Genomic DNA, 27,278 nt, shown 5'->3' on the forward strand with positions numbered 1-27,278 from the left:
ACCATAGCACTTTCTGAAAATATGCCCCAAAATTTTGAAGCTCCACTGCAGTACCTTATGTACCTGCTAGAAGGCCCGTTATCGAACTTGACCTTCCTTTTGGTAAACGCTACCCATCAACTAAATATCATACAGAACCATCAACAGCTTCTCGAGTTATCTTGGCGACATACAAACACAGAAACATACACAGCTCGCTGCACAACGGTGGCAAAACGCCAGGTAAACCATTTTCGAACTTGACCTCCATTCCCACAACCGCTACACACCTACAAAAAATCATGAAGATCCATCAACGTTTCCGTCACTTTTTTTGCCTTCATACAAACACACAAACATACAAATTCCGCTGCAGTACTGTTGAAAAACTCCAGGTAAATGATTTTTGAACTTGACCTTCCTTTGCACAACCACTACAAACCTACCAAACATTATGAAGATTCATCAAAGGTTTCTCAACTTATGCTCTTGACATACATACAGACCCACCCTACAGCTGGCGTAACCAAAAACATAATCTTCTTGGCAAAGATAATAACACCACGTAGACAGGCTAGATTGGATTTTTATTACTCCAACAATACAACTTACATAGTTTATCAAATCCATAATATGGTAAAGCTTTTATCATTATCATATGTACAAGATTGCTTTACATTGTGCAAAGAAAGCTCAGCAAAGATCTCACATTCCTCCAAATTACATTCACTTTATAATTATGTTATTTGGAAGCTTGCGGTGACAACTGTTGGAGGGCTTCTCTTTCCCAGTCTTTTGCATTAGCCCTCAAATGTAAAAGACTGTTAACGAAACAAGCCCTCCAACTGGAATCATTAAGAAGCAACACTATAATTGTCTTGTATATGACAGTGAAAGGTAATTATTTCAGTGACCTCAATGAGAAAGAACAAGAGAGGTGTAATACTGACTAGTACAAGCACAATGTACATTATTCAAAGCTTGGGCTTATAGAGTACTAGAACTAGGTAAGCATTACTCGAAAATGTGAAATGAATACCAACATGGAAAATCCGTCTTTTGCATACAATTATGATATAGACATGACTTGGATCCTAAATTCAAATATTGCATTTAATTGTGATAAATAAAGCACTAAGGCGTAACATTGCATATTCCAACAAACACATCTTAGGTGTAACGTTAAATTAGATGTGAACACATACATCACTACAATCTCACTAATTCTTAGATCAATAAAATTATGTGAACTTCTTTACATTAGAGAACTGAGAGGTACCATGTTTTGAACGATTGTGAGGATATTAACCAAAGAACTTTTTATTCTAAAAAAATACAAGTAAACAATTTGAAGGAAACCTACAACTGAACATGGGGGTACTTACTAGTACCACTAAAAGCTTCACAGATGTGGCAAAAACTTAATAAACCTCCCCCCCACCCAATTTGTGTTAAAGTCACTTTAGTCTCTTTCGTACATTTTTAACATAATTGAAGATTTCAAGTAATTGAATTAAAGAGCCCTTAAAAGAAATCTTTTCTATGAAAAGAAAATGGCAAGAAACCTCCCTAACTTCATTGTGACAAAACTTAACACGTTACAACGTAGCAGCATAAACAAAAGTACACTGAAAAAATGTTCACACATCACATGATGCCTCCAACTTAATTACCTAACATACCGTAACAGATAGACTTTTAATTCTACATACGAATGTTATGTTATGTTAAATAGTATCTGATGCCTGAGTGATAACAAAGTCATTCGAAATGATATCCTTAAAAAGTTGGGCTTACATTATAAACTTGTCACTTACATGTAGTTGGAGGAAAAGTAGAAACACTAGCACTGAAGTGATACTATACATTATCTACCATTCTCTACAACACTTACAGTTGGACAGCTGCATGGTGATATGATATTGTACTAAGAATTTGTTCCTAATCGGTTTCTTGTCAAAGGTGTTCAATGTGACAATGATACTAGCATTTAAGATATAAAACACCAACATGTACATCTAATTCAAAGCTAGCAGGAGTGCTTACGGGTCAATAGCATGGGTTGCAACAAGAAAATTAAACGAAATGACTTTGTATGACAGTTCATTAGACACACATCTCAAGCATAGATACTGCTCTTACTAGCATACTGTACCTTACCTTAACTTTGCACAAGGGTGAACATAGGCTCTGACATACCTTATGTGTCAATACATGGATAATATATCCTACATGGATGTCAATGTAAACAAAAACTAGAAGGCATACACATGGGAGACTTAAACTGTATAGACAAATGCCTAGCGGGAATACTGTATTATGTGACTCAGTGCTACACATTTTGTTTGAGTTACTACTACTGAGTGAGGAGTGAGTGTACACCTATGTTTAAAAATACTGGTAGAACACATTTCAGTTCATGCAGTTTTCTTCCAATAAGTAAGGTGTTCTACTTTTGCTGACATTGCCTTGCAAGACAGATGCCTTCTACATAACATGTGTTCTACTTTTCTCTTTAACCTCCATCTAGAATGGGTCAGAAAATGGTGTTCTACCAGTGTTTAGATCAGACCAAGTATCTCACAGTCTATAAAACCTTTTCTTCACACTTTAGAGTTGTCTTGGTCTATTGGGAGTCACAGCTACATGTAGAATTTGTTACCATCTCATGATCTCACCCTCCACCATTATAATACAGGAACAGAATTCTATTCAACATTTTCAGACCTAACAGGCAGAGCAACATTGCTCCATCTGAAACCTTGGTACTTTTTCTAGTATTCTAAAACCTTTAAATCTCCTTATCTACGTACTTCTAAAATATCTACACTACACGCACATGTAGGGATGGTCTAAGCATTAGCGGGGGGTGTTGTGCTGAAGTAAGGGGCGGAATCGTTGACTAGGATGGTGTAGCAGACGTCGCAGACTTTAGAGGGCCTCATGTTGGGACCGCTCTGGACGCTTTTGGACAGGCAGTCGTTACAGAAGATCTTCCCACAGTGTCTACAATGGTGCTGAAAAACAATGGGGAAAAACTTCGATTTAGCTTGAAGGTTCATCTGTGTTATAAGAATTCACTCTACAGCAGGATCTAACTATTAATATCAACACAATGTCAATGGGAAGATGGAAAATGCCAATTGTTTTTGCTCATTCCTTGACAAAGACTTGTGCACTGTTCAGGGGGAAATTTGGATCCCATTTTTCCACTGACTGTGTTGTGAACTGCTTCAAAAAGTTAAATTTAGCTGTTTGCCTTTGCTGCTGTTTACAATGTACATGTAGTTACTTCATTTTGTATAACTTTTGCAGTTAACTAAAAATTCTTGCATTTCACAAGAGCCATGCTTAGATGTTCTAGGAGTGACACAAACATGTAATTCTATATACAAAGTCATGTATGTACAATCATGCACTTCAAATCAACAAGGGAAGAAGAGAGGGTCCTGCTTTACCTTGGTAGCTTTTTTCTTTGGTTGAAACGGCTGCTTACACTGGTTACACCCCGTGGCGTCCTCCTCATGCTGCCACCGGACCTCGTTCTCCGACTGCCGGATGTTCTCCAACTGGACCTGAAGTTCAAGTGCACAGTCAACATCTCTGCTGACATTTCATATCTTTCCTTCAAAATCACAAGTATCATCTGACATGTCACTTGACTTTCTCTGGTCTTCTGGTCTTCAAGTTATGATTAACTATTATGATCTCTTGGTAGTTGTGCATCATCGCAACCTTGCCACATTAACACTTCCTCTGAACTCTAAGAAACTCGACCATTAACAAATCTTACAACCCTTGTCTTTCCTTCTTAAAAGTGACAGCAAGTTTCACAATTTATGCTGTAGGGGCATCCTCATTAGATAGATTTAAACAATGTGTTAGGTGTGACAGGTCGTTCAGTGTGAAACCAATGGGTGGTTATACCTGCTATACAGATACAGAATACAGATATGCTCCCTTTAGAACCTTTGCAATGGTTTGCAAATCAATGTTCCTCACCAAAAATTCTTTCAGCTCAGATTTGTGCTACAGTTTTGTAGTTAGAGTAGGACCCACCTGAAGTGACTGTGAGAGTTTGACAAAGTCCCTCTGTACTGCCTTACTGTTGTAAGGTTTGTAGCTAGAGTTAGAGTAGGACCCACCTGAAGTGACTGAGAGAGTTTGACAAAGTCCCTCTGTACAGCCTCACTGTTGTCCAGGTCTGCCTGCAGACCCTGAATCTTCACACGAAGGTCTCTCACCTCAGTTTCCAGCTTCACCTGGAAAGGACATCATCAAGGTTTAACCTTTAGCACACTGAAGTAGCCATTTGGCACCCGATTTCCTATTAGTTACAGAGTTAAGCAGCCAACAGAAGAACACAAGAACACTGCAACCTACTGAGTTCTATGTTGTACCAGGAGGGCACATCTTTGTTCATAAAATCTATCATGATAAAAAATTCTAGTCACACAGCTGCTGATTTGTTTGTTTGTCTGTTTGCTTGTTTTGCATGACTGGTAAACTGCCTTTAGGCATAATACATTTTTGAACAGTGAGTACAAGCTAAGTAAGACTAGACTGCAAGGTTTGATCCACTCACAGCTGGAAGGACATCTATTCTTTTTGATAAGTCATTAAATAAGTGCAGTGGGATCTATAACATGCTCAAAGTGTGACTCTCCTCAAACACGGGACCCAAAGCTATATAGGTATTCATTTTCACATGAGAGGAGTGAGGAACTAGGTGTTAAGTGCCTTAAGGCACAACATTTGGGCCTGTGAGGGATGGATGGAAGACCAAACAGAAAATGCATTCCTGGCAACTTCATTCTTTGAAATGATCTATATATTCAGTCTGAAGTTCCTATAGATATATAGAAAGCTTTTATTTATTTATCTAATATTCATTTGTTTGGCTATTCAGGAACACACAGCTAGAGCTGCCCAACAACCCTGTGGCCATTACAAAGAAAACATCACAATGGAATTAGACATGGACAGCATAACAATCTATAACAATCCCAGAAAGCTCAAAAGTTTTCTAACCTTCAAGGCAGTTAGTTCTTCCACCTGTTCTTGAAGAGCTGTGATGACTTGTTTAGACTTGGTCTCTATGCTTTTCTTGGACTGTTGAAGTTCACTTAATTTTGCCTCCAACTTTAAGAATAAAAACATAATATACATCAAACTTACAATATTGTATTGTACATGTAGTAAAAATACAGTGTACCTATTGTTTGAATGTCCTTCTTTGCAATTTAAGTAATTGGACACTTGACTTGACTTGATTACATTTTATACACATGTATGAAATCATTACAAAATGTAGTAACTCTACATTTAAGAGATTTAAGTTGTGTATGTACACATACGCAAATGAAGCTTTATCATCATAACTCTTTATCTGAAAAAAGATGTACCTCAGTCTTTTCAGTCTTCTCCTTGTCATAGTCTGTTTTGATATTCTGTAATTTCACTGAAATGGAAGAAAAAAATTATGACAAATCTTGATTCAATGACAGAAAACTAGATAGAGTTTGAACAATGGTCAGAATTAACAGTTAAGATATTTGTCAGCATGCAGTGTTTTTCTTCTGGATTGATACTACAGACTGTGAAACATCATGCTTAAGCTTGACTCATGTCACTTTTCATTTCCAAATGGATCGGTGTTCACACATATCTTAACCCAAACAGAGGGATGTGATGTGGGATTTGCTACTGGTACTCAAGGAGACTGACGTGTGCAGTTTTAAACAATCCTGCCAGAGGGCCTTTTCCTGCCAAGGTGAACTCAATGACGTTGGGAAAGTCTGTCAAATACATGTACTTCTTATTTATTCTCCACGTCACGTCCAGGTTAGAGCTGAGGGTAACCTGTGACCTCTCAATTTCATGTATGCTTGCCTCAGCAACTCGGCCATTCTGTGCCACATTTGATTTGCTAATAAATCAGTGTCCGAACGATACTCAATAAAATACTTTAAAAAATAAATTTAAAATGAATTAAAAATTAGATTAGAAAATAGAAATAAATTTGACATGAAATGTCATGAAATAAATTTAAAATAGAATTAGAAAATAAAAATAGATTTAAAACAAAAATTAAAAACAAAATAAATTCTCCTCACCCATCTCGTCCCTGGCCACGTCCAGGTCAGAGCTGAGCGTCTCCTCGATGTTGTCCTTGGCGACCTGCTCGGCCTTCACCCTGTCCTTCAGGAACAGGATCTCACTCCGCAGTTTATCCTCCATGTGCTCCGCCGACGTCTTCACCGTCAGGATGTTCTGACGGTATCTTGATATGAGGGTCTGTAGTTCCTGTTTAAAAGAAGAAAACTATCTGTTATAAAAAATCGTGATGAATACTGACAAGGCAAGATTGAACACAGGCCCCATCTTTGAACATATTCATTTACAATTTCAAGCCAATTCAAAGTCTTTATTCATTCCTCAGGTACATACGGTTAGATTAGTGACAGTTGATCATACCAACACTGCCAAAAGCATCTGTTCTATCTATCTGTAGCACCCTTGCCAAGATGCCACAAGGTGATTTCTTACTGGCTGTCTGAAAAGGCGTCAGTGTTTCCATTACTGCACTGTATGTGACTATAGCTCTATCCCAAACTCAGAACTATGGCGAATACTTTATTTTCGCGAACTTGAATCACTGTATTTACAGTATCAGTCTACTTAAACATGAATAGATTTTGTTAAAGTTCATCTCGTCAATTCGAAAAGTACATGTGACTTTTTCAATAGTAACTGTTATAGATCAAGATGTCTATATCCACAAGTACAAGACTGTAAATGTTTGGTTGTGCATGAAACATAGAAAATGCCGCAGCAGTGTTACCTCCACCCCCTGCGGCATGACGAAGCCCTCACTCTGCTGCAGGGACTTGTGCAGGGTGTACTTCCCCTGCAGACTGTCGTTCTCACGCTGCAGTCTCTGCAGCTATGGTCACAAACAGGTCAAAGGTTAGGGACTTATGCAGTACACAAACAGGTCAAAGGTTAGGGACTTGTGAAGGGTGTACTTCCCCTGCAGACTGTCATTCTCACGCTGCAGTCTCTGCAGCTAAGGTCACAAACAGGTCAAAGGTTAGGGACTTATGAAGTACACAAACAGGTCAAAGGTTAGGGACTTGTGCAGGATGTACTTCCCCTGCAGACTGTCGTTCTCACGCTGCAGTCTCTGCAGCTAAGGTCACAAACAGGTCAAAGGTTAGGGACTTATGCAGTACACAAACAGGTCAAAGGTTAGGGACTTGTGCAGGATGTGCTTCCCCTGCAGGCTGTCATTCTTATGCTGCAGTCTTTGCAGCTAAGGTCACAAACAGGTCAAAGGTTAGGGACTTATGCAGTACACAAACAGGTCAAAGGTTAGGGAATTGTGCAGGGTGTACTTCCCCTGCAGGCTGTCATTCTCACGCTGCAGTCTCTGCAGCTATATAAATATTCAAATAAACGAGTCAAAGGTCAGGATTATCATAAAATCTCCCCCCTCTTGATTGGTTAATCATGGTTCATCATCTTGAATGCGAAGAACTGTTTTGTCTTGATGAAAATTGCATACAATTAATCTAACAAGAATATTCTAGCTTTCTGAACTTGTAACTTAAAATCCAGTTTGCAATACAAACATATACACATGTATTAAATATCTATGATAATGAATAAATACAAAACTATATAAAACAAATATTCAATCATTATGTACTAGACTCTACAGTGCACATTTAGATAGCAATCAAAACTGTACAAAGGTAAGAGTGTACATGTAGCTGGAGAATTTCCTACATGCAGAAATTGTACGTTGAAGACCTACCTCATTGTAAACTTGTTCTCTGGATTCAACTAGAAGTTTCTGAAAGTAGGAAATAAAATGTGAATTAATTTTGTGACAAATATTGCCAACAATGAGCAATGAACAATGTCTAACACCGTATGGTACATATCTTTTGAAATTCTAATACATATGTTGTTTTGATCCAAAGGGGAACACATTCTTTTGCTTCATTTTATTCATTTATTCTATATTTTTGCATTTTCCTTATTTCAATTTACTTCAGTTTGCATCTATTTTCAAGCTTCACAGCAGCTTGAGCTATTCATCTAATACCAGTAGGCACAAAGAAAAGAGAAAACCGCTCATATGGACCTTGTTGAAAACACTGCAGGTGCCTTCTCTGTTTACACACTACTTGCATGGAAGGTAACCTGATCTTAAGGCAAACAAACTAAACAAAAGAGTTGGTAACGTACAACTACACGGCCTTTGTTGTTCAGGTCAACTTGCCTGCAGGCAAGCGTAGCCAGACTGTGAAACCTAAGTTGACCAAACAGCAACATGGCTGCCGAGGAATCTGGGTTCAGGAACCAAATTCAAGAAGAGCTGTCCTGTAGCATATGCTTGGAGCTCTTCAAGAAGCCCAAGGCTCTACCCTGCCAGCATACATACTGCTACAACTGTCTGTTGGACTGTGCAAAGAGGAGCTCGCCCCTGAAGTGTCCCAACTGTCGCCAGGTGGTCAAGTTGCCGCCTGATGGTGTGGAGGGTCTGCCTGACAACTATCTGATTGCCAACCTGTGCGAAACCTTCCCTAAACAAGTCGCAGTGTCCCCACTGCTGTCTACAACTGTTCCGCAACAGGAGCAGCTACAGGTGGAGACCATTACCAGCTGTGACCTTCACCAACAACACGACCTGTCGCTGTACTGTACGCAGTGTGATACGCCTGTCTGTGTGGAATGTCTGGACGTCAGCCACGCCGGGCACGCCTGCACCAGCATACGACAAGCCGTGGAGCAGAAAGAACGCGGCATCTGGCAGAACGTCAGCAACAGTCGACAGAAACTCGACGAGGACTCCCTCTCCCTTAAAGGCCTGAGATGCATGGAAGCAGAATTAAGAAGCAGCAAGGATAAGACCGAGGCAGCAGTGGTCACGTTCCACCAAGACGTAGTCAAGAAGTTGGAAGAGAAGAAAGACATGGTGCTGTTGTCCATTAACAAGAACTATCAGCAGAATCTGAAGGTGTTAGATGCTTGCAGGGATGTGCTGCTTACCCAGATGGGTGACCTGTCCACTGCATGTACCGACGTGGAACAAGCGGCGGGCAGAGGGCCAGCAGACTTCCTCCAACAGGGGAATAGTCTTCTCGTGAAACTGAATAACTACAAGAAAGTAGACATTCCTACACTGGAACCAAGTCCTACTTTTGAGCCTGCCTTGGATTCCAGTGAACTCACTCTTGGGAGGGTGATCTTCTCCGACCCCCAAGAAATAACAGACCCCCAAGAAATAACAGACCCCCAAGAAATAACAGACCCCCAAGAAATAACAGACCCCCAAGAAATACCAAAAGATGGCGACACAAGCGAAGCTGCTGAGGACAAGAGGTCACGACAGGTCATATTTGGAGGCTGGGGGCTGGGCTGTGGTAAATTCCAGCAGCAGGCCGGCATTGCTGTGTCAAAGGTCGGACAGGTGTTTGTTCTGGACAGCTACAGAGTCCAGACGTTTGACCTTGAGGGCTCCTTCCTTTATCAGTTCTCTACGAGTGTCCCAGGCACAGACGGAGGGGTGATGATGCCACATGGAATAGCCCCAGAGGGGGGCGGACATCTCTGGATTGTCGGGACAGACTGGAGAACAGCTGACTTCCTGGCGAAGTATTCCGACATGGGCCAGTTCTTGGCGAAAATCACCCTACCGCTACTGAAGTACCACTCACGCCAAGTCGCAGTGAACCAGTACAACGGGAAGATACTGGTCACCGAGTATGACGGCAAAAACTCCAAAATCAAGATGTTCAATCCAACCGGTAAGTGTCTGCCGTGTGGTGAGATCAACCTCTACAGCAGGGAGCTACAAGTCCACGGACCGCCCCACATCGCAACGGACATTCACGGCAACATTTTTGTTGTCGACTCTTACCAAAGCTGCATCACCAGTTTCGACCAGTCTGGGAAACTCCGCTTCAAGTTTGGCAGCTGGGGCCATGGGGTGGGATGTCTACATCTGCCCCACAGCATCTGTACAGACAGCAATGGTAACGTCATTGTGGCGGAACATGGAAACACTCACTTGAAGCTGTTTGCACCCGACGGTCAGTATCTGCACGAAATCGATACAGACATGGAAGTTCCCTGGAAGTTGGCAGCAGGGCCAGAGGGACAGCTGGTCGTGTCTGATGCAAGCACGCATCTTGTGAAGATTCTTAAGGAGTACTAGTACCTTATCGTAGAACCTAAATTAAATCATCTTCTATTGGTCTGTTTATACATGTTTATGTGTGCCCACTGTAACCGTTTCCCCAGTTATTCATACAGTGTGTTATCTTCATATAAAAATGTATTACCATATTTACAAGTTACACATTGCTTTAGAAGTGAAAATTTGGAAGCCAACCTCGACACTTCATTTGATTTTCTTAGATCCACAAGTTTCATAATTAAATTAAATGAATAGTCATGTAGTACATCTTGTGAAAAGTTGCGTAGCTATATGTTACACTTAAGTTGTAAGAAGTTGTATAGATTCCTTACCATTTGTTCTGTGGTCTCATTCTGCCACCTGAGGAACTGTTGTCTTACGTCAGTCAAGAACTTCTCCGACTCCTCATGTTTGAAGGTGAAGTAGGTTAGCTGAAAAAAGAACACAAAAATTAAGAAACCATCACGTAAGAAACCGGCACTTGGTATTTTTCAGATCTGTCTTGCATTGTAATTTATGGTAATTATTATAGAAACAGATAACAGACAGACTGAGGACTGCAAGAAAAATAAGTTCTTTGTACATGTATTCGTGTATTCTGACAGTTGCACAGTAAAAGTAGTACTAGTAGGTGTGAAAATGCCACTGCCTACACGATGCATTGCATACTTCTTGTTACCATTCTCCATTGCAAATTGAGAGTAATCTGACATAACTTCTAACTTTTGGTACAAAACAGAACATTTTCCCCTGCAATGAGTTCTCAGGAAGGATGTAAAGTACATGTAGATAATAGGCTATAAAAGACAAATTACAAAAAAAAAGCGACCAAGAAACTTCTTCTTCGATACCCAAAAATGGTAGGAGGAGGCCCCGATCTAGGACGGGCAGACCTCCAGAAATTATCCCATTTCTCCTCGCTTCTTCGTAATGGTAAAATGTAAAAGCAGATATGGTTCATAATCAATGTTTTGTCTAAACATATAAAAAATCTAAATTTGTCTATATTGCTTCTATAATAGGTGTATGAAGTAACCTTGTAATGCAAACAGTATTCACCTGCTGCTGAGCGTCTTGTCCAGCATTCTTCACGCTCTCCTCTAACTCCTCCATGTTCTTTTCTTTCTTTTCCCTATTCTTCTGCTCCCGTTCTAGGTCGGACTGGAGTTTGGCCATGGTGTCGCGAACATCCTTCTCGCTTTCCTGGACGTTCTGCAGCTGTTGTTCGTAGTTACTGCACATGTCGCACGGACGGCCAAGCTTTTCTCTGGCAGCTTTAACCTGGAATATGTGTAAAATGTGGTAAAATCCATTGGTCTCAGGAAACATCTCAATAGGTAACCAAGACCCAGTGCAATGCTCACAATACATGTAGGTTTATTCGATGTTACTGTAATTCTGGAAATCTTGGAGTTGGCTTCATGTTTACGTTTTTTTTGTGACCCCTTCAGTGCAAACTTAAAACCAGTGTTTCCACTACTGCACAGTACATATTATGTGACTATAGAGCTAAAATTTGGTGCACAACATTAGATAGCATAGAATATATTAAGCAAAACCTTACTGTCTGTCATCAGTGCTGGAATATGAAATTCTAACAGCCAACTTCAAAATCATATCGTAAACAAGTAATACAACACTCAAGATTTTATTATCTTTTTCTGACACCTAAACGTCAAGAATTATGTATACTAGTGTATCAGCTTTACGTATATAACCCTACACAAATATCTAGGTGCACAGGTGCACACAGTCAAAAAGTAGGTGCATAGCTCCAACTTTGGGTGCACAAAAATTATGCACCCAGTACTTCCAGCCTTGATAGCCCTAACTGATAAGATTAACCCTGACCTCTTGTTGTAGCCACTCCCACTCCTTGTCACTGACCAGTCTCTTCCCCACCATGGAGGCTGAAGGTTCGCTACTGGAGGCCTTCGCAGCCGCCACCAACGTCTGAACCTCCTCGTTCTCTGGAGTTTGGGCTGCATAACAGGACAATGGTGTTTTATTGAGGCAAGGAAAACAACTACTACATTGAGATTGAATGTGTTGGGTAACACATTAAGGTGTGCAGTCTCACCAGCGTGGACCCGCCGGACAGAGCCGCTTGGAAACGTGGTGTGAGGACTATATGACTGCCGGCCAACCCTGAGTGAGGGACCCCAGCAGCAGTATACTAAATGCATTTAAGTTCGCGTGGTTTTTACTTCGCACTAATGCGAAAATGGAGTGTTTGCCGTGGTTTTAAGTTTGCGGCAGCACTATAGTCACATACTGCTACAGTATTGGACAAAAATGTTTGCGATGATTTTAAGTTCGGCGCGAAAACCACGAACATAAAACCACCGCGAACATTTCTGCATTTACAGTAATCAAATACTGGATACTACTGCTTACGAACAGGCACATGATCTTCTAATAACTGGATAAACTAACCAGTAGTTGCTACAGTAACTTGTCCAGAACTGACTGAAACTTGATAACAACATTCATGATCATGGCCTTACACGAAGTAAAAAATGTTGTTTTGGCGAAATAAGATTCCATAGTCCTGCCCACCTCAGTAAAGATATAGACAAGCAAAATAAAATCGTTGGTCAAACTGCTTATTGCCATGCTATCATTGGTGGATTGTGATGAACAGGCAGGATCAGTCTAATATGTTTATTTTATGCTCCATGATAGGTGTTTATATGCTTTTTTCTTCTCACCTATTTTTCGAACTGCATTGTATAGATTTAATGTATGCAGATTCTCACAATATGACTGATTAAGAGCATCTTACATAGCCTACACAAGGCTTTTGATCTCAATGGCAAGATATATGTACATTACAATCAGCTCCCAAAGCTCTCACCTGTGATTGCTTTCTGCTGTGCCTCTGTCAGCGTGAAGCTTAGCTGGGAAACCTTGTCCTCGTCTCCGCTCACAAACGGTCCAAACTCCTCCGAACTCTGCGAGGAGGCCAGATTCTCCGCCGACTTGGGTCTCCCCAGCAGCGACATACTCCCCACGTTGAGCGTGTCTCCTTCTATACACGAGCTGGACTGAGTTCTCCTGATTATGGCCTCTTCGGTTGAAGGACTACGTGTACGTGCGGACTCTTCAGACTTCTGTGTGCTGATAGACGCCGTGGAAGACCTTGCTGAGGAGCTTCCCAAGGACGTTTTACTACTGGATAGCTGGATAGAGAAGCAAACATTTGTAAGAAGCAACACAAACAATGACGTACAAACTTGTGTGTTACGTATGATATGCGTAAATTGTACTCAACCATCATAAAGCACGATCACAAATGACTGTGATGAAAAGTATGAACAACATTAATCCTAAAAAAACAAGTCATGTCAAAATATTGAAAGTTTTGAAGCTCTCCCATCACAAAGGAAACTTGGGCCTATAATCTTGAAGTTTGCGTTTTGAATCATATACCATTTGTTATAATGTTGAGCTGTATGGATTCCCATCACCAAGGAAACTTGGGCATAAATATCTTTGTGTTTCGAATCAAATACCATTTGAAAATAACTTGAACCATTTAGATTTCATTATATCTAGGCTTGTTCTTCACTGTTGTCAGTCAAAAGGGCAGCACCCAGCTCCAACAAAAACGAAGATTTGCAAAAACAAACAAAAATGTCAACCTGTTCAAAAAAGCCTGAACTGCATGACATGAAACTGATGAAAATGTATTTTCCTCAGCTTAAAACTAACAGCATGGGCTCCCAAGCATGAGTGGGATGGGGAAAAAATTAAAACTGGAGACAGTCCTGAACAAAAACCAACAGTATTTTTTCCACCTCCACCAGAAATTTGCTGATCCTTTGAGAATACCTTGGGTGTAACCTCTGGATCGGACAGAAGTCTTTGGAGCCTTTTCTTTCTCAAAGGGGGTGCAGGCGAGGGTGGCGCAGGTTTAACCTCTTTCATGTTGAGTTGGATGACAACCGCCTGTGGGGGGGACTTGGGCCGAAACTCTTTAGAAGGCTCCTGGAGTAGACCATATTTATTCATCTTAATCAACCTTACATGACAACATAGTCCTTGATTACTTAATTACATGGTGCGTATCCATGATTTCAGCATGTTATCATTTTTCCACAAATTACTGTGAGCTGTAATATACATGTACTCCTATTGGTAATTGCAAAGTAGGCTTCTAAGGATTGAAGAACCCAAAAGGTTTGACCCTCCACCAAAGCAAGACAACATGTAACAGGTGAGCCAACAGCAAGGCTAGCTAGACACTACTGTAGATTTGCTGAAGTGGAAGAATTGTGCTCACGAATGTCTCCTGACAAACCCAATTTACCCATTCATAGATACTTATGTTAAGATGGTTCGAGTTTTCCTTTAGACAAACCAAAGCCAAAAGCCCTAGACAGACAAGACCACCAAAAACTTTGACATCGTCCCACCAACCTCTTCCCCATCCTTCTCCGGCAATATAACCAGGAAATCCTTTTCCCAAGACTCAGACATGGCCAGCAGCTCGTTTGCTTTCATCTCATCGTCATCAAGTTCGGCTAACTCCTCATCGTAGAAAGTGGAACCACTTCTAGGGACAAACATCTCGGAGAAACTGTCCTGAAACTGCCGAACTTTTGCCGGGGGAGACGTCAGCCTATCTCTTACCGAGTCGATCCCACTCTGGACTTTGGACATGACAAGGAGACCGGGATGAGAGAGACTTTTCTGAAGTCTGGCTCGGAAATCTTGCGGGGAGGGCAGATCGTCCTGAAGTTGAGGTAACGATGGAGCAGAGGACAGCTTCTCTTTAACAGAATCTAGCTTACTGTTAACCTCGGCGACAACGTTGGGGTAGGAAAACTTGTCCTTGAGTTTGGAGTCCTGAGGAAGAGACTCTTGCGTTTCGGGGGAGGACAGATTGTCGTCATATTCCACAGAGGGGGGAGGACTTGAAGGCTTCACTTTTGGAGGAGTGAAGGTTTCTTTGACTGTCTCTAGCTTGCTTTGGATTAAAGAAAGAACACTGGTTGTCGGATATAACTTTCTACGGACATCTGTGGCTGATTGGTCTGAACTAAGTGGCAGTTTGTGGGAGGAAAGATCTTCCCAGCTATGTGTTAAAGTGGAAATATCTGGCATATTTTGCACAGAGTGGGAATGCAACTGATCTAAAGAGGAGGAACGATTCTTCTGGTTGTGTTTGACTGAGTGTTCAACTGTTTCACTTGGTGATGGGAGAGCTTCAGCTAAAACTACAGCTTCTTTAGACTCATTGACGTGTTGAGTTGGTAAGGAGAGGGCTTTACTTAATACTACAGACTTTTGTTCTTCCAGTACCACCTGTAAGAGAAGAACAACCTTCTGACCAAAAATTGTTGTCACAGTGTAAGGGGAAAAATGGTGGTATGACATTTGCAACCCCAGATTGAAGATCATCTTTGCAACCTGCACTACCTTGACAATTACTAACTATTACAGGCTTCACTTTCTGAGAGTGGTAGCACTAGACAAAGGTACAAAACGTGAAAAGTGAACACGAAATAGTTTAGCTCACAAATGCTACGTACAGGAGGGCTGCTAACCACTGGACTACACATGCTACTGCAGGTTTACACGATGGTTTGAATGGTTGCATTTTCAAACTGTATCAAAAACTCTCCCACTGAAAATGTGACAAATCTCTATGTGAAAAGGACAGTACAATGTACTATAAATAGATACTTTTCTTGGGGTTTGTGGATAATTCCAGAAGGGGAGACCCTGTACCTGTGATTTAACTACTGCGGGTGGAGACAGACTACTCGTGGTGGTGGCGGTGCTCTTGACCTCCTGGGTCGGAGTGGAGGTGGTGGAACTATCGCTCTGTTCGCCCACCAGCTCTTTGGCGCGCGGCGTGCTCTGCAGAGGTGCAAGGAAAGTCGAGAAGAACTCCCTTTGTTGCTGGGGGACAGACAGAAGGAGAGAAGCACAGAGGGAGAGGCACACATTAGACACCACAGAAGGTGGGGAGATGACACACCAGGTGATCTACAACAGGGGTACAGTGTCAGGTACTGCACACAGGTACAGGTAGGAAAGGTGTTACACTACCGTTTACTGAAAGCTGGTGGCAAAAAAGGGATAGAACACGACAGGAGCTACTTGACATCAGTGATACATTCTTTGCATTTGCATGATTATATGTCAGACTCAGGCGTATTGGGATCTTTCTTTTTCATCATTTTTCAATCACAACTGATCATAGCAAATGTACCAGTTTCAGTTCTATTCTACTTTTAGATGGAAATCAATCAAATAAACATCTTAGACTTCCTACAACAGCTTCTGGGGCTTTGATATTATGTTCTTGTCAGCCGCAAGCAATTGTAACAGAAAGGGTAAGCCCATCATGTATTTGAATATACAATCATGGATACATGTAGCACATATTTGAATGCAAATGAAACAAACTAAAACTCAAAACAACACACACAATTAACAACACACAATACCTGTTGCTGCTGCTGCAGTCTCTCCTGTTCATCTCTCAGCTGCTGCAGCTGCTGGATCCTCTTCTGCTGCGCCTCCCGCTCCGCATCCTGCTTCTGCAGCTCTGCAGGACACAAGGTCAGGTCACGTAGGTTACCTTTGACCTGTCAGGGGTTGTGACCTTTGACCTATCAAGCAGATATCTCACTGAAGCTGGGACACTTCGGCGACCTCGCTATGGCAGCTCAACGGATTAATAGACAAAAAATGTACCTTTTTACACTTTGTGTGTTTGTCGTCTTTTTAGTCATTTTGCATGATATTCCCATTATACTATATAGAGTCAAGGGTAACACAAATCAAATTTAGGATGCAGCAATGCCGTCCAGTGAGATACCTGCTTTAAGGACTTCTTGATCTTGCCAATAGGCCATATCTTTTCGGAACAAAAGCATAAAAAGAATACATTCTACAATCTATATTCTACTTCAGACTCACTTGCAGCAATAGAAAGAAATTTGAATCCACAATAAAAGTCCAACCTTGGACTTGGCGCTGCTGTTCCTCACTCAGCACTCCGCTCATCCTCTTCAGGTCAGTCAGCATCAGTCGCTGGGACTCCAGGAACTGGTCGTTGGCCAGCTCCCAAGTCTTCTTCAGCTCAGCATGCTTCCTCTTCTCTTCCTCAAGGAGTCTACAGACTGGGGATGAAAGACATAGATGATACAGAATGTATTCAAAATATTCAAAATTTAAAGACTGGATATCAAAGATATATTATAGAGGATTTAATATCCTTAGCCCTCTGAATTAGCCGTTTGGTACCCAATTCCCTATTGGGCAGCCGGGAGAAGGTTAAACAGAATGCCGGGAGAAGGTTAAACAGAATGTGTTTTGAAACTAGAATAGGGCAAAATCATAACCTTTTTACAATCATAATAAAGTGTGGCAAGGTGCTCTTGTGGTTTGGATTGTTGACTTAGAATCTAAAGGTTAACGTTTTGGGTTCGAATCCCTTGCAGGCCAGAACGTTGAGTCTTTGGGAAAGGCACCTAAAACCTATTTCCACTAGACCCAAAATGAGTACCTAGGGATGTTCTCTCGGATGGAAAGTAAAGCTGGAGGCCCAGTGTTTGAGGAGACCCACACCACGAGCACATTCAAGTTCCAACTTCAGTTATCGAAAAGAGTAGGAGATAAGCAGTGTCCTACCATCATGTAGCTCGGATCGGAGTTTGTCTGCATCCTCCTGTAGGACAGTCTTCTGTGTGTTCAGCACGGCCACGTACATCTCCAGGTCTGTCCGAGACGACTTCTCCACCTCCAGGTAGTGGTTCAACTCTCGAACCTAGGAACAGATTTCAAACATATAATGTCTGTATGTCATTAAACTTAATGCTTACTGCTTCAGTTTAAAGAGCTACAGAAACTTTGGATGACTCTTCAGCACCAGGGACATCACCAAATCATGTGCAGATCTTTTTACTATTCCCCAGTAGCAGTGACATCAACAAATTATGTGCACATCTCCTTCAGACTATTCACTGGCACCAATGACATCATCAAATCATGTGCACATTTCCTTTTGATTGTATCTCAGCACCAAGGACATCACTAAATCACGAGCACATTTTCTTTTGACTGTTTCTCAGTACCAGTGACAAGTTTTGTGTTTCCATTTTGATAATACCATTATCATAAGTGTTTAAGATAAGATGATCCTACCCTTTCTCCCAGATCCTCTCCCTCCTTGAGGAGCACCTCACTAGTGCTAGTCCTGATGGCGGTGTCTACAGAGGAGAGTTCTCCAGCCGCTGCAGTGGGGTCACTTACAGTAGAAGATCTAGGCTGGAGGGGTGGAAAGGTAAAATAGTTACTTACACAGCACTTTGTTTTTTGGGAGTACTGTATTTTAGTACAGGGGAGTCCTGTTGTAAATGGCTCTAGATAACTTGTAAAGTACACGATTGGTTCTAGTTCTTTCTGTGCCACTACAAGTTGTGTTGAAACTCCAGATGTTTTGTACTTAAAGCTGAAGCCTTATGGACACCAATAAGCTGAAAAAGTAACTTTGATTTTCTAGTTTAACATGTGGATGTAGTCTTGCATTCTTCTTATTATAACTAACTGTGCATTTTTAATGGAATATTGAAAGACATGTTAACCTACATGAAGTGACCACACTGGTATTAACCTAATACTGGTTTATCTACAAGAATATCAAAGTAGTGAAACACTTGAGTCTGCTCCAAGACTGTGTTCACGCTGCCTTACCCGTCCTTCCAGCTCTCGGATTCTGTCCTGACTCAGCCTGAGTTTCTCCTTAAGGGAGGTGATCTCCTTCTCCATCGGCATTACAACGGACCGCAACATCTCTGCCTCCTCTTGGGCCTGATCAAATCAATCAATCAATCAATCTATCAATTAACCAATCACTGTAGGGTCTATCATTGGAAGCCCTTGTCTGCTTTTCTGTTCCTATCACTTCATTCATTCATTTTGTTGTATGGGGTTATTTTGTAGTTGGATATGATTGCACTGCAAGCCTTATAATTAAACCACTAAGTCTTACTTACCCAACGAAAACCCTGGAAATCAAAATAGAGAAATTGTTCTAGATGTAATTCTCGTAACTTGCTCTATGATAATAATTCCCTGGTATCTGTGCAACTATAGTATAACAAAGACTTAGTCACCTGATTTAAGCTGCATTACTAATTAAAGGTGCCCTAAGCAATTTCAGGGGGTAAAACTGGAAGTATTCTGGATAAGGAAATCTATATGAAATTGACTTTCACTTAATATTAGCACATTTGCATCATTATTTCATACTTTGGGCGTTTGAAAAGAGCACAGAAACAAGCCACAAAAGTAGTATTTTATTTATTGGAACCACCCAATAATCAGCCCAGAATTCAGCCGTAACCGTTTTCTGTCTACAATTTTCGGTAACTTCCGGCCGTGTGACGTCAAAATGTCCGAGCATATTTCAAGTTGGATATGATTGCACTGCAAGCCTTATAAATAAACTACTTACCCAACGAAAACCCTGGAATGTCAAAATAGAGAAATTGTTCTAGATTTAATTCAGAATCTATACTTCTCATAACTTTCTCTATTAGTACCTGGTATCTGTGTAACTATAGGATAACAAAGTCACCCGATTTAAAATGCATTATTTATTAACAGTAACCATTTCATGAAAAGAATAACAATTTGTACGCAACGAAGTGTCTTTATCTACCTGGCATTTCTTTTGCCATCTGTCACCTTCCTAAGGACTATCTTACAGATATTTCATTTCAAATCTAAACTTTTGCAACTGCTGTAAGCTAGCTTTCTGAGTAACCCTCTACCTGCTAACATGTACTACAACCAATACAAGTTTTGTGCCTGGATAAGCCTATAGTATGAAGAAGGTTAACATGTTGATCTTGATAGAACACTTCTCTACAGAGCACATTTAAGACTTAAAACTAGCATTATAAATCCGTCATACCTTTTTCATGTGTGCCTCCAGGTTTTCATCCTCAGTGCTGAGTGAAGTGGATGTTGAGGTTGTTGTACTGGAGGGACTTGCTCCCATGCTCACCATACGTAAAGACTTGGCTACGGAGGCCAGGACACTTTCTCTGTAGCAACAACAACAACAACAACAACAACACATCAGTGACAAGTCAGAATGCTGTGTGACCGGGGCTACTTGGATGCAATTTTTCAGTTGTTAAAGCAAGCCAGAATGTTGTGATGTGTTATTGTGTGGAGAGGTCAACAGCTAATTCAGTTTCAGTGTTTTATCAAACTAGCAATATACGTTGTAAATAAAGGCTTAATAATTAACATTAAGGACACAAAACTGACAGGTTTTGTAGATTCTTCAGAATAAGATAGATAGAAATTGAAGACTATAACCAAATACTGCTCTTTCTCAATGTCAATGCCAACAAATCATTAAATGACAACTCTCTTCTGGTGGTAGACCATGGAATTCCGAAAAAAGCTGCTCTAACTATTGCAGTATTGGTTGGTTGGATCGGATGCCATTGGCCCTATGAACACAATGTATTACACACAGTGGGAATGCTAATTAAATTCCTGTGTATAATTGCCACCATAATAATGGGTGTTTCTATGGTTGACCATATGAGAATCACTGCAACTGAGGTCTAAACCATAAAAACGAGAGTAGAGGAAAACAGCAATTTCAAAATAACTCCCCCTTGTGAATGTCCAGAAAGCCACAATCTGCACCTATATCATAATGTTCTTATGTCTGTAGTGTCTACTCCTTATTCTAATGTTGGCTGACATGGCATACATTCTGGGACATCAATATATTCTCCATTTGCTTGAGATGGAAATCTATTGTTGTAGCACTGGGAAAACCTGTTCAGACATATGCATAAGACTGTGCATGTATGATAAACCCTACATATATGCACACTACCACCTCAAATTCAGAAGTACATGTACAGTCCTGGAATATACCATTCTTTAATATATGCACCTTAGAGTAAAGCCTCTTTCAAGGTTAAATATCACCCTGCATAAAACAATTTCAATTTTTGAGGGGGAAATTTCTAAAGGTTATGCACATTCTGAAATCAACACTATGAGCAAAGAAACTCCATACTCGACATAATATTGCCAAACATATCAATAACAATTCACAGCAAAACATAACAAACATCCCACTGACCAAACTCTCTCCATTTCTTTAAATAAAGCTTCCCAACAGCAAAAATAAATCCTCTTCATCCATATATCTGTTTGATACTATTTTGTAGACATATTTTACAACAATTCCCTGTTGGCCTCTTCCCTATCACAGGCAGATTTCAGCTCTCACTCTCAACACATTACGAGTACCACTGTCGCTAATGAACATGATTCATTCCCGACACTTACTATAACACGATTTGCATCACGTCTATCCATGATACGGACAAGATGTCGGCAGTCAGATGGCCAATCACAGGAGGGTTAACATCCCATTTGGGATGACTAATGCATTTGAGCACTCACTCACATCGGCAAATTTGCACAATTTCCGTCCCAACACTTCTCAGTAATGCCTTTTATGTAGCTATTTTACTAATCTTGTCTTAGATTCTCATTATTGGGAAAAAACTAATAAAATAGGCTACAATAAATTGTGAAGCTATTAGTCTATGATTTTCTTTATTTTTGTGGAATTCTTTAAACAGCTAATCTAAAAGCCCAGATTACGCTCTAAATAATTTCTAATGACACAATATGCAAAAGTACAGATCTAGACATAGAGCACATTTATACTTTCATAGGCACATTACAGAGAAATGACATTGAAAGGCAAAAGACAAAATCAACAGCACATTTTGGCCTGCCATCATTTCAAAAATGATGAGAAACATTGTATCTAATTATTCAGGCCACACAAGTGAAAGCAAAAACTATAAACGTTAAAATCTTTGCGGTGGTCTTATGTCCATAGTTTTCGTGATGACCTCTTCACCGCAAACTTAAAACCATTACAAAAATATTTGTTCTTTCGCTTTCCTCTATCCGCCTATCCCTTTCTTCAACTGCAAACTCAACACCACTGCAAACACGCTATTTTCTCCATACCACGAAATGCAATCCAGGCAAACTTAAAGGCATTTACAGTAGATTTAAATGGATTTAAATCTCCCAACTCACATGGCAGCACACATGTACATAATGTAGTTAGAGATTAATCTATTAACAGCTACAACTGTACTTGACGATATGATGGCTCAGACCATCATACCTACACCACATGTTTTTCTCTTATCTGTAGCACGTGTAGCAAAATTGAAATCTAGGAATGTCACACTTTGATACTGTAGGTCTGGACACAAGAATTACAACATCGAAATTTATTCTCCATGCAAAGCTATTTCTAAGGATACATATTAGGAAATTAGACAGAAGTTTATAGACATGTTCTATTTTGCGTTTTTCCCATTTTGGCCTGTATCATATGTGAAATAAAATATAAGATATAACAAAACCTAATATCTATTGTAGTCACATGCAAATACTGTTTTCATCACCATAGTGTATGATGTAATGCAGCTTTAAAGGCGCCTTTGGTGTGGGATAACAGTTGATAAATTAGAAAATATCTTCTTCTACTCAACTTTAATTTTGCCTTTCAAATTATTTGAAATTGTTACTGTCTTTCTCACGCACTACCGGTCATTCAACTGTTAACAACGTAATACAAAATAGATTGAGCAACTGGATAAATTCTGGTTGAATTTATCCAGTTTCAGATAACATCCACTATCTTTCATTGGTGAGTGAGAACATCAGTTGAAAGAAAGTGTATGCTATCTGAAATGTCTGACTCTTTAGAGAATCCATCCAGTTTATTTATTTATTCATTTATTGGTTCGGCATGTAAATGCCAGGGTTGCCCAACTAGCCATAGGCTATTACTAAAGGCGAACCGATGTGCAGCCAAAGGACTGTAGGTTTTGAACCACTCACACCGGGAAGGACCCCTACTCTTCTCGATAAGTGCGGTGGGTTCTTTAACGTGCTTGAGGTGTGGCTCTCCTCAAACACGGGACCTCCATTTAACGTCTTTTCCAAGGGACGTCCCTAACCGAAGCTAGGTACTCATTTACACCTGAGTGAAGTGAGGAAATTTGTGTTAAGTGCCCTTCCCAAGGGCACAACGTCCGGGCGCATGTCCAGACATGTCTGTGGGCAAGCCGGAATTGAACTTGGGTACCGTTGTTTGACGGCTGAATGTTCTAGCCGATACGCCACACGACGCCACGATCCATCCAGTTGAGCATGTGTTGGCAATTACAGTTAAAACTTTCATAATGTATGAGCTTTCAGTAAAGATAACCCCATTCATAAAGGTAGTGCATGGCAGCAGGAATGCTACTCACTCTTTAGGTTCGGCCATTTTCTCCTTGAGCTCCTGTAGCTGCTGCTCCATCTTCTCCTGGTACCTGGACCAGCGGCTTCGCTCCTCCTCAAACCTCGTCTCGTACTTGGATGCTGTGGCCTGGCTTGCATCCCTGGCAGCCTCTACAACAGGAGGATCACAAATAAATTTGTTTGTTTGTTTGTTTATTTATTTATTTCATTCGCACAACAAGAAAAAACATAATATGTAATGCAATAAACAATAGATTAAACAGGTGCAGGAGAAGGGAAAAAGCGTACATAGCTTAAACAAGGCCCTTCACCTCTATAAATTAGTGTAATAATCAAAATTGATTGTAATCGACAAATGATATAGCAAAGTAATACATAGAATATGATAAGAATATGGGTTGCATTTCTATGAGGGAGTTAGAATTTTCCATTGCTATGCAAGTCCTCACCAAAAATATGCATCACAAAACAATATATCAAAGTTTGTATACTTCCAAAGTCCAGATCATTTCTAGGTTATGCCAAAATCTATGTATACACTCAAAACTGTTATTTACAACAACCTTCCCATGTATTCATTTCAAACTTAAAAGTTTTAAATATGCTGTTGTTTTTTTCTTTTCTCTCAAAGTCAAAGTTGATTGTTTCATGACATTCCATATCTGTTAATATTGGACTTTCCTATTTTCATATTTCTAATCCCTAAATGTCGATAGACCAGAGCTAGAGATCTCTCAAACCCACTGTTTTTCAAAGTGGCCGATTTATGTAACCCGGTTAGTAGTAGTAGTCCACTGTTTTCTGCTGCTTGAGTGGTCGAAACATCCTGCAGCCGCATTCAGTCTTTCTTCAGGTTAATGTAGGTTAAATCAACATTCTTAGACATAGCACAATACTGTCTAATAGAAAGTAAACAACAGAACTGACCTTTCATAATGGCCTGTAGAGAGGCGATCTCTTCCTGACATTTCCGTCGGATCTCGTCCACCTCGTCCTGTTTGGTCGTCTCCAGGATCATGGCGGTGGTCTTCAGGTCGTCGACCTCTGTCTGTAGAGTCTGCACCTGTTTCTGTAGAGAGTCCACGGTCTGCTGGTATTCACCTCTCTTCTGATGCTCCTTTCTAAGCTCCTCTGTAACAGAGACAGGAATATCCAACACTGGTTATTTTTTCTTCTTCATTTGACAACGTAAAATATTACAAAAGTAGACAAATTAGACACAAATATACAGAACATGCAAATAAATAGATCCATTTCCAAACTCATGATGATGATTTCCAAACTCAAGTGTGTTAGGCAAAAACAATGGTGGGCGATTCAACATTTTTATATGTAGATTTGATAACATTGTTATGTACATTGCTCTACGGTCTGACCTTCATTTTTGCCCAACGTGCCAAAGATTGGATAGAGGTCAATTGTCATGAAGATACAAGCACTAATTTGTTCCACACTTGAGGCATCGCCAAAAACTTGTACAGAAGAAGAAGAAACAGATTGGGAAACAGACATATCCAGGACAATAAAGCTTGAAGGGCTATTAGTAACCCATTAGTTGTATTCATTGTATAGAAGAAAAGAGTCAATCTCGTAGATTTACATTGTACATTTGTACTATAATGCAACTGGTACAGTATAGCTAGCAGTTTGTAAATGATTAACTAGAAATTTCTGCCTTTAATATGATCAAACAGAGGGTATCTTTTTCATGTAAACATTACATGGCATTAAGTGGTTTCAACATGACATGCTTAAATTTCTATTTTGCTGCAGAGCCAGTTTTTGTTTCAGTTTATTCATTTTACCAGCCAGTGGTGGTCTTGAAAAAATCATATCACTGTCTATGTTGTTTTCTAACATGACTATCGAGCTGCAGTTCCAGTGAGGTTGTTGTGATGAATATATGCATGTGCCGAGTCTTAATTAGTCTGGGTCTGCCATGGGTTGTCTAACACTAACATTTACACATACATGTACCTTCTAATTCTATGGAAAAACCTGGCACTTACAGTTCAAGTTTACAGAAAATTTAAGAAGACTTTATGTCTCATCCTAGTAGAGAATGTCACTTACAGTTCTAAGCTAGGTACTCATTTTCACCCGAGTAAAGTGGGGAAGTAGATTGTAACTGCCTTTCCCAAGGGCACAACATTGCAATTGGGGCCTGCTACTAGTAGGGATTTTGAACCTTAAGCTTTAAGTCAGCAATGCTAACCACAAGACCACCTTGCCACTTTGGACCTTTAAAGGCAGACTAAAATTAATTTCGTAAAGCATACTGCATTATGTTAAATATACCACTAAGACCAGTTCTCACTTGTTTTACACTAGTCCATCATAGATTAAAGTTTTACAACATTTCGGAGTCCAACGGCCGTGACGTCAGAATCCGATAGAATCCATCAGAATCCAACTGTTACGATCGATGCGTGTTCTATAGAATAGATTCTGGGGCCAAGTCGGATTTTGACGGATTCTGACGGATTCTGACGTCACGGTCTTTGGACTCATTGAGTATTACGGGCACCAGGCCGCAAATTTGAAATGTTGTAAAAAGGCTAATCTATGATGGACTAGTGTAAAACAAGTCAGAACTGGTCTTAGTGGTATATTTAACATAATGCAGTATGCTTTACGAAATTAAGTTTATTCTGCCTTTTACATACTCATCTGCCTTTCCTCAAACAAGGGACCTCACATTAAATGCCCCGTCCAAAGGACATGAATACCAGTAAAGTGCATATGGGTATACGAGTAACGTTCAACCCCAACGTAATAACAATTGGGCCACAGCACGCCATGCATACTGTACATCTGAGTTCTACAGCTTGCAGTACTGTTGATCAGGTGATACAGATTGCTTCCTTTTGAACTTTAGAATGTCAACATTACAATGTGCCAGCAGCACCCTATCCAAGAAATCTAGAATCAATCACATCACTTCCTTGTAATCAAAAAGAGCGGTGTTGTTGTGTTTCATGCAGCTCGCTCTATTTCACAAGAGTTCTTTAGGGAAGGGAGTTAAGAAAAAAAGAAAACTTCCGAAAAAAACGATTCCCATTTTTCATCAACCCCCCCGGGCCGGTCCTACTGGCACCGCCCACATTTCCGATGATGACATCATAACTATCATGACCTGCAAAAACATCAACCACAACATGATTCACAAAATCTTAAAGATGCAAGGATAAAACCTTAAGGGAGGGAAGCATCATACCTTCTTTAGCGAGAAAAATCTCCTTGAATTTTCCTCTCTTCTGGGCAAAATCTTTTTCCATTTCATTTTTCTCTTTCTGCAGCTCCTCGACCCTCGAACGTAGAGAGTCGACGTCAACTGTAAATACACAAACAATTGTTTACCTTTGGTAAAAACAACAAAATAGCAGATTAGAGTAGACGTTGAGAAGTGTTACTTACCGGTTTCAATGTCCTCTTGTTCCATGTTGTCTGGTTTTTGCCCGTTTTCGGTCTTTGTTCAGAGAAATATCGATTCGATTCCGTCTTTGTCGGCCATACTGGATGACTCTACTGCGCATGTTGTAATAGCCAGGGTATACCACTACAATATTTAGGTAAATTAAAAGTTATTATCCTTTTTAGAAAATTGCAACCTCTCAACATTTTCAAATTTATTGTAACAACGTGTATCAAAGTATTGTATTCATAATGAAAAGTTTCCTTTGGCAACTTTGATTATCTTTTTATTTGTATTTCTTGGTGTATATATGTATAAAATCTCCCCAAACGACTA

General features: G+C 40.3%; 2 protein-coding genes across 8 annotated transcripts; one reads left to right on the plus strand and one right to left on the minus strand.

Annotated features, from left to right (window-relative positions):
• Positions 1 to 547: 547 nt before the first annotated feature.
• LOC136447878 (rab GTPase-binding effector protein 1-like) lies at positions 548 to 27,071 on the minus strand. 7 transcript variants are annotated; one of them, XM_066447006.1, is made up of 25 exons: positions 26,945 to 27,071; positions 26,745 to 26,861; positions 24,455 to 24,658; positions 23,536 to 23,677; positions 20,127 to 20,259; positions 18,902 to 19,018; positions 18,353 to 18,475; positions 17,840 to 17,975; positions 17,170 to 17,328; positions 16,651 to 16,751; positions 15,926 to 16,057; positions 14,612 to 15,499; positions 14,024 to 14,179; positions 13,047 to 13,371; positions 12,041 to 12,171; positions 11,249 to 11,470; positions 10,522 to 10,620; positions 7,799 to 7,837; positions 6,824 to 6,925; positions 6,096 to 6,285; positions 5,385 to 5,440; positions 5,011 to 5,121; positions 4,125 to 4,241; positions 3,438 to 3,554; positions 548 to 2,996 (listed from the first exon to the last, which is right to left on the minus strand). In XM_066447006.1, exons 1-25 carry the CDS (start codon positions 26,967 to 26,969, stop codon positions 2,832 to 2,834), a joined length of 4,107 nt encoding a protein of 1,368 aa, XP_066303103.1. In that variant the 5' UTR covers positions 26,970 to 27,071; the 3' UTR covers positions 548 to 2,831. The 7 variants fall into 7 exon arrangements, with proteins under 7 accessions (XP_066303103.1, XP_066303093.1, XP_066303122.1 ...); XM_066446996.1 differs by having other exon boundaries at positions 15,926 to 16,099; XM_066447025.1 differs by lacking the exon at positions 14,612 to 15,499 and having other exon boundaries at positions 15,926 to 16,099.
• Positions 8,266 to 10,207, plus strand: LOC136440308 (tripartite motif-containing protein 2-like). The gene has a single exon (XM_066436272.1). The coding sequence runs from the start codon at positions 8,321 to 8,323 to the stop codon at positions 10,205 to 10,207; it is 1,887 nt and encodes a 628-aa protein (XP_066292369.1). The 5' UTR covers positions 8,266 to 8,320.
• Positions 27,072 to 27,278: the final 207 nt, after the last annotated feature.

Source organism: Branchiostoma lanceolatum, chromosome 1 (genome assembly GCF_035083965.1).
Source record: "Branchiostoma lanceolatum isolate klBraLanc5 chromosome 1, klBraLanc5.hap2, whole genome shotgun sequence".
NCBI classification, from domain to species: Eukaryota; Metazoa; Chordata; class Leptocardii; order Amphioxiformes; family Branchiostomatidae; genus Branchiostoma; species Branchiostoma lanceolatum.

Coding starts and splice junctions, on each gene's coding strand:
- LOC136447878 (XM_066446996.1), bottom strand. CDS start 26,969: ATGGAACAAGAGGACATTGAAACCG. Junction 24,659..26,744: donor GATTTTTCTCGCTAAAGAAG/GTATGATGCTTC, acceptor TCTCTGTTACAG/AGGAGCTTAGAAAGGAGCAT. Junction 7,838..10,521: donor ATGAGACCACAGAACAAATG/GTAAGGAATCTA, acceptor TCCTACTTTCAG/AAACTTCTAGTTGAATCCAG.
- LOC136440308 (XM_066436272.1), top strand. CDS start 8,321: ATGGCTGCCGAGGAATCTGGGTTCAGGAACCAAATTCAAGAAGAGCTG.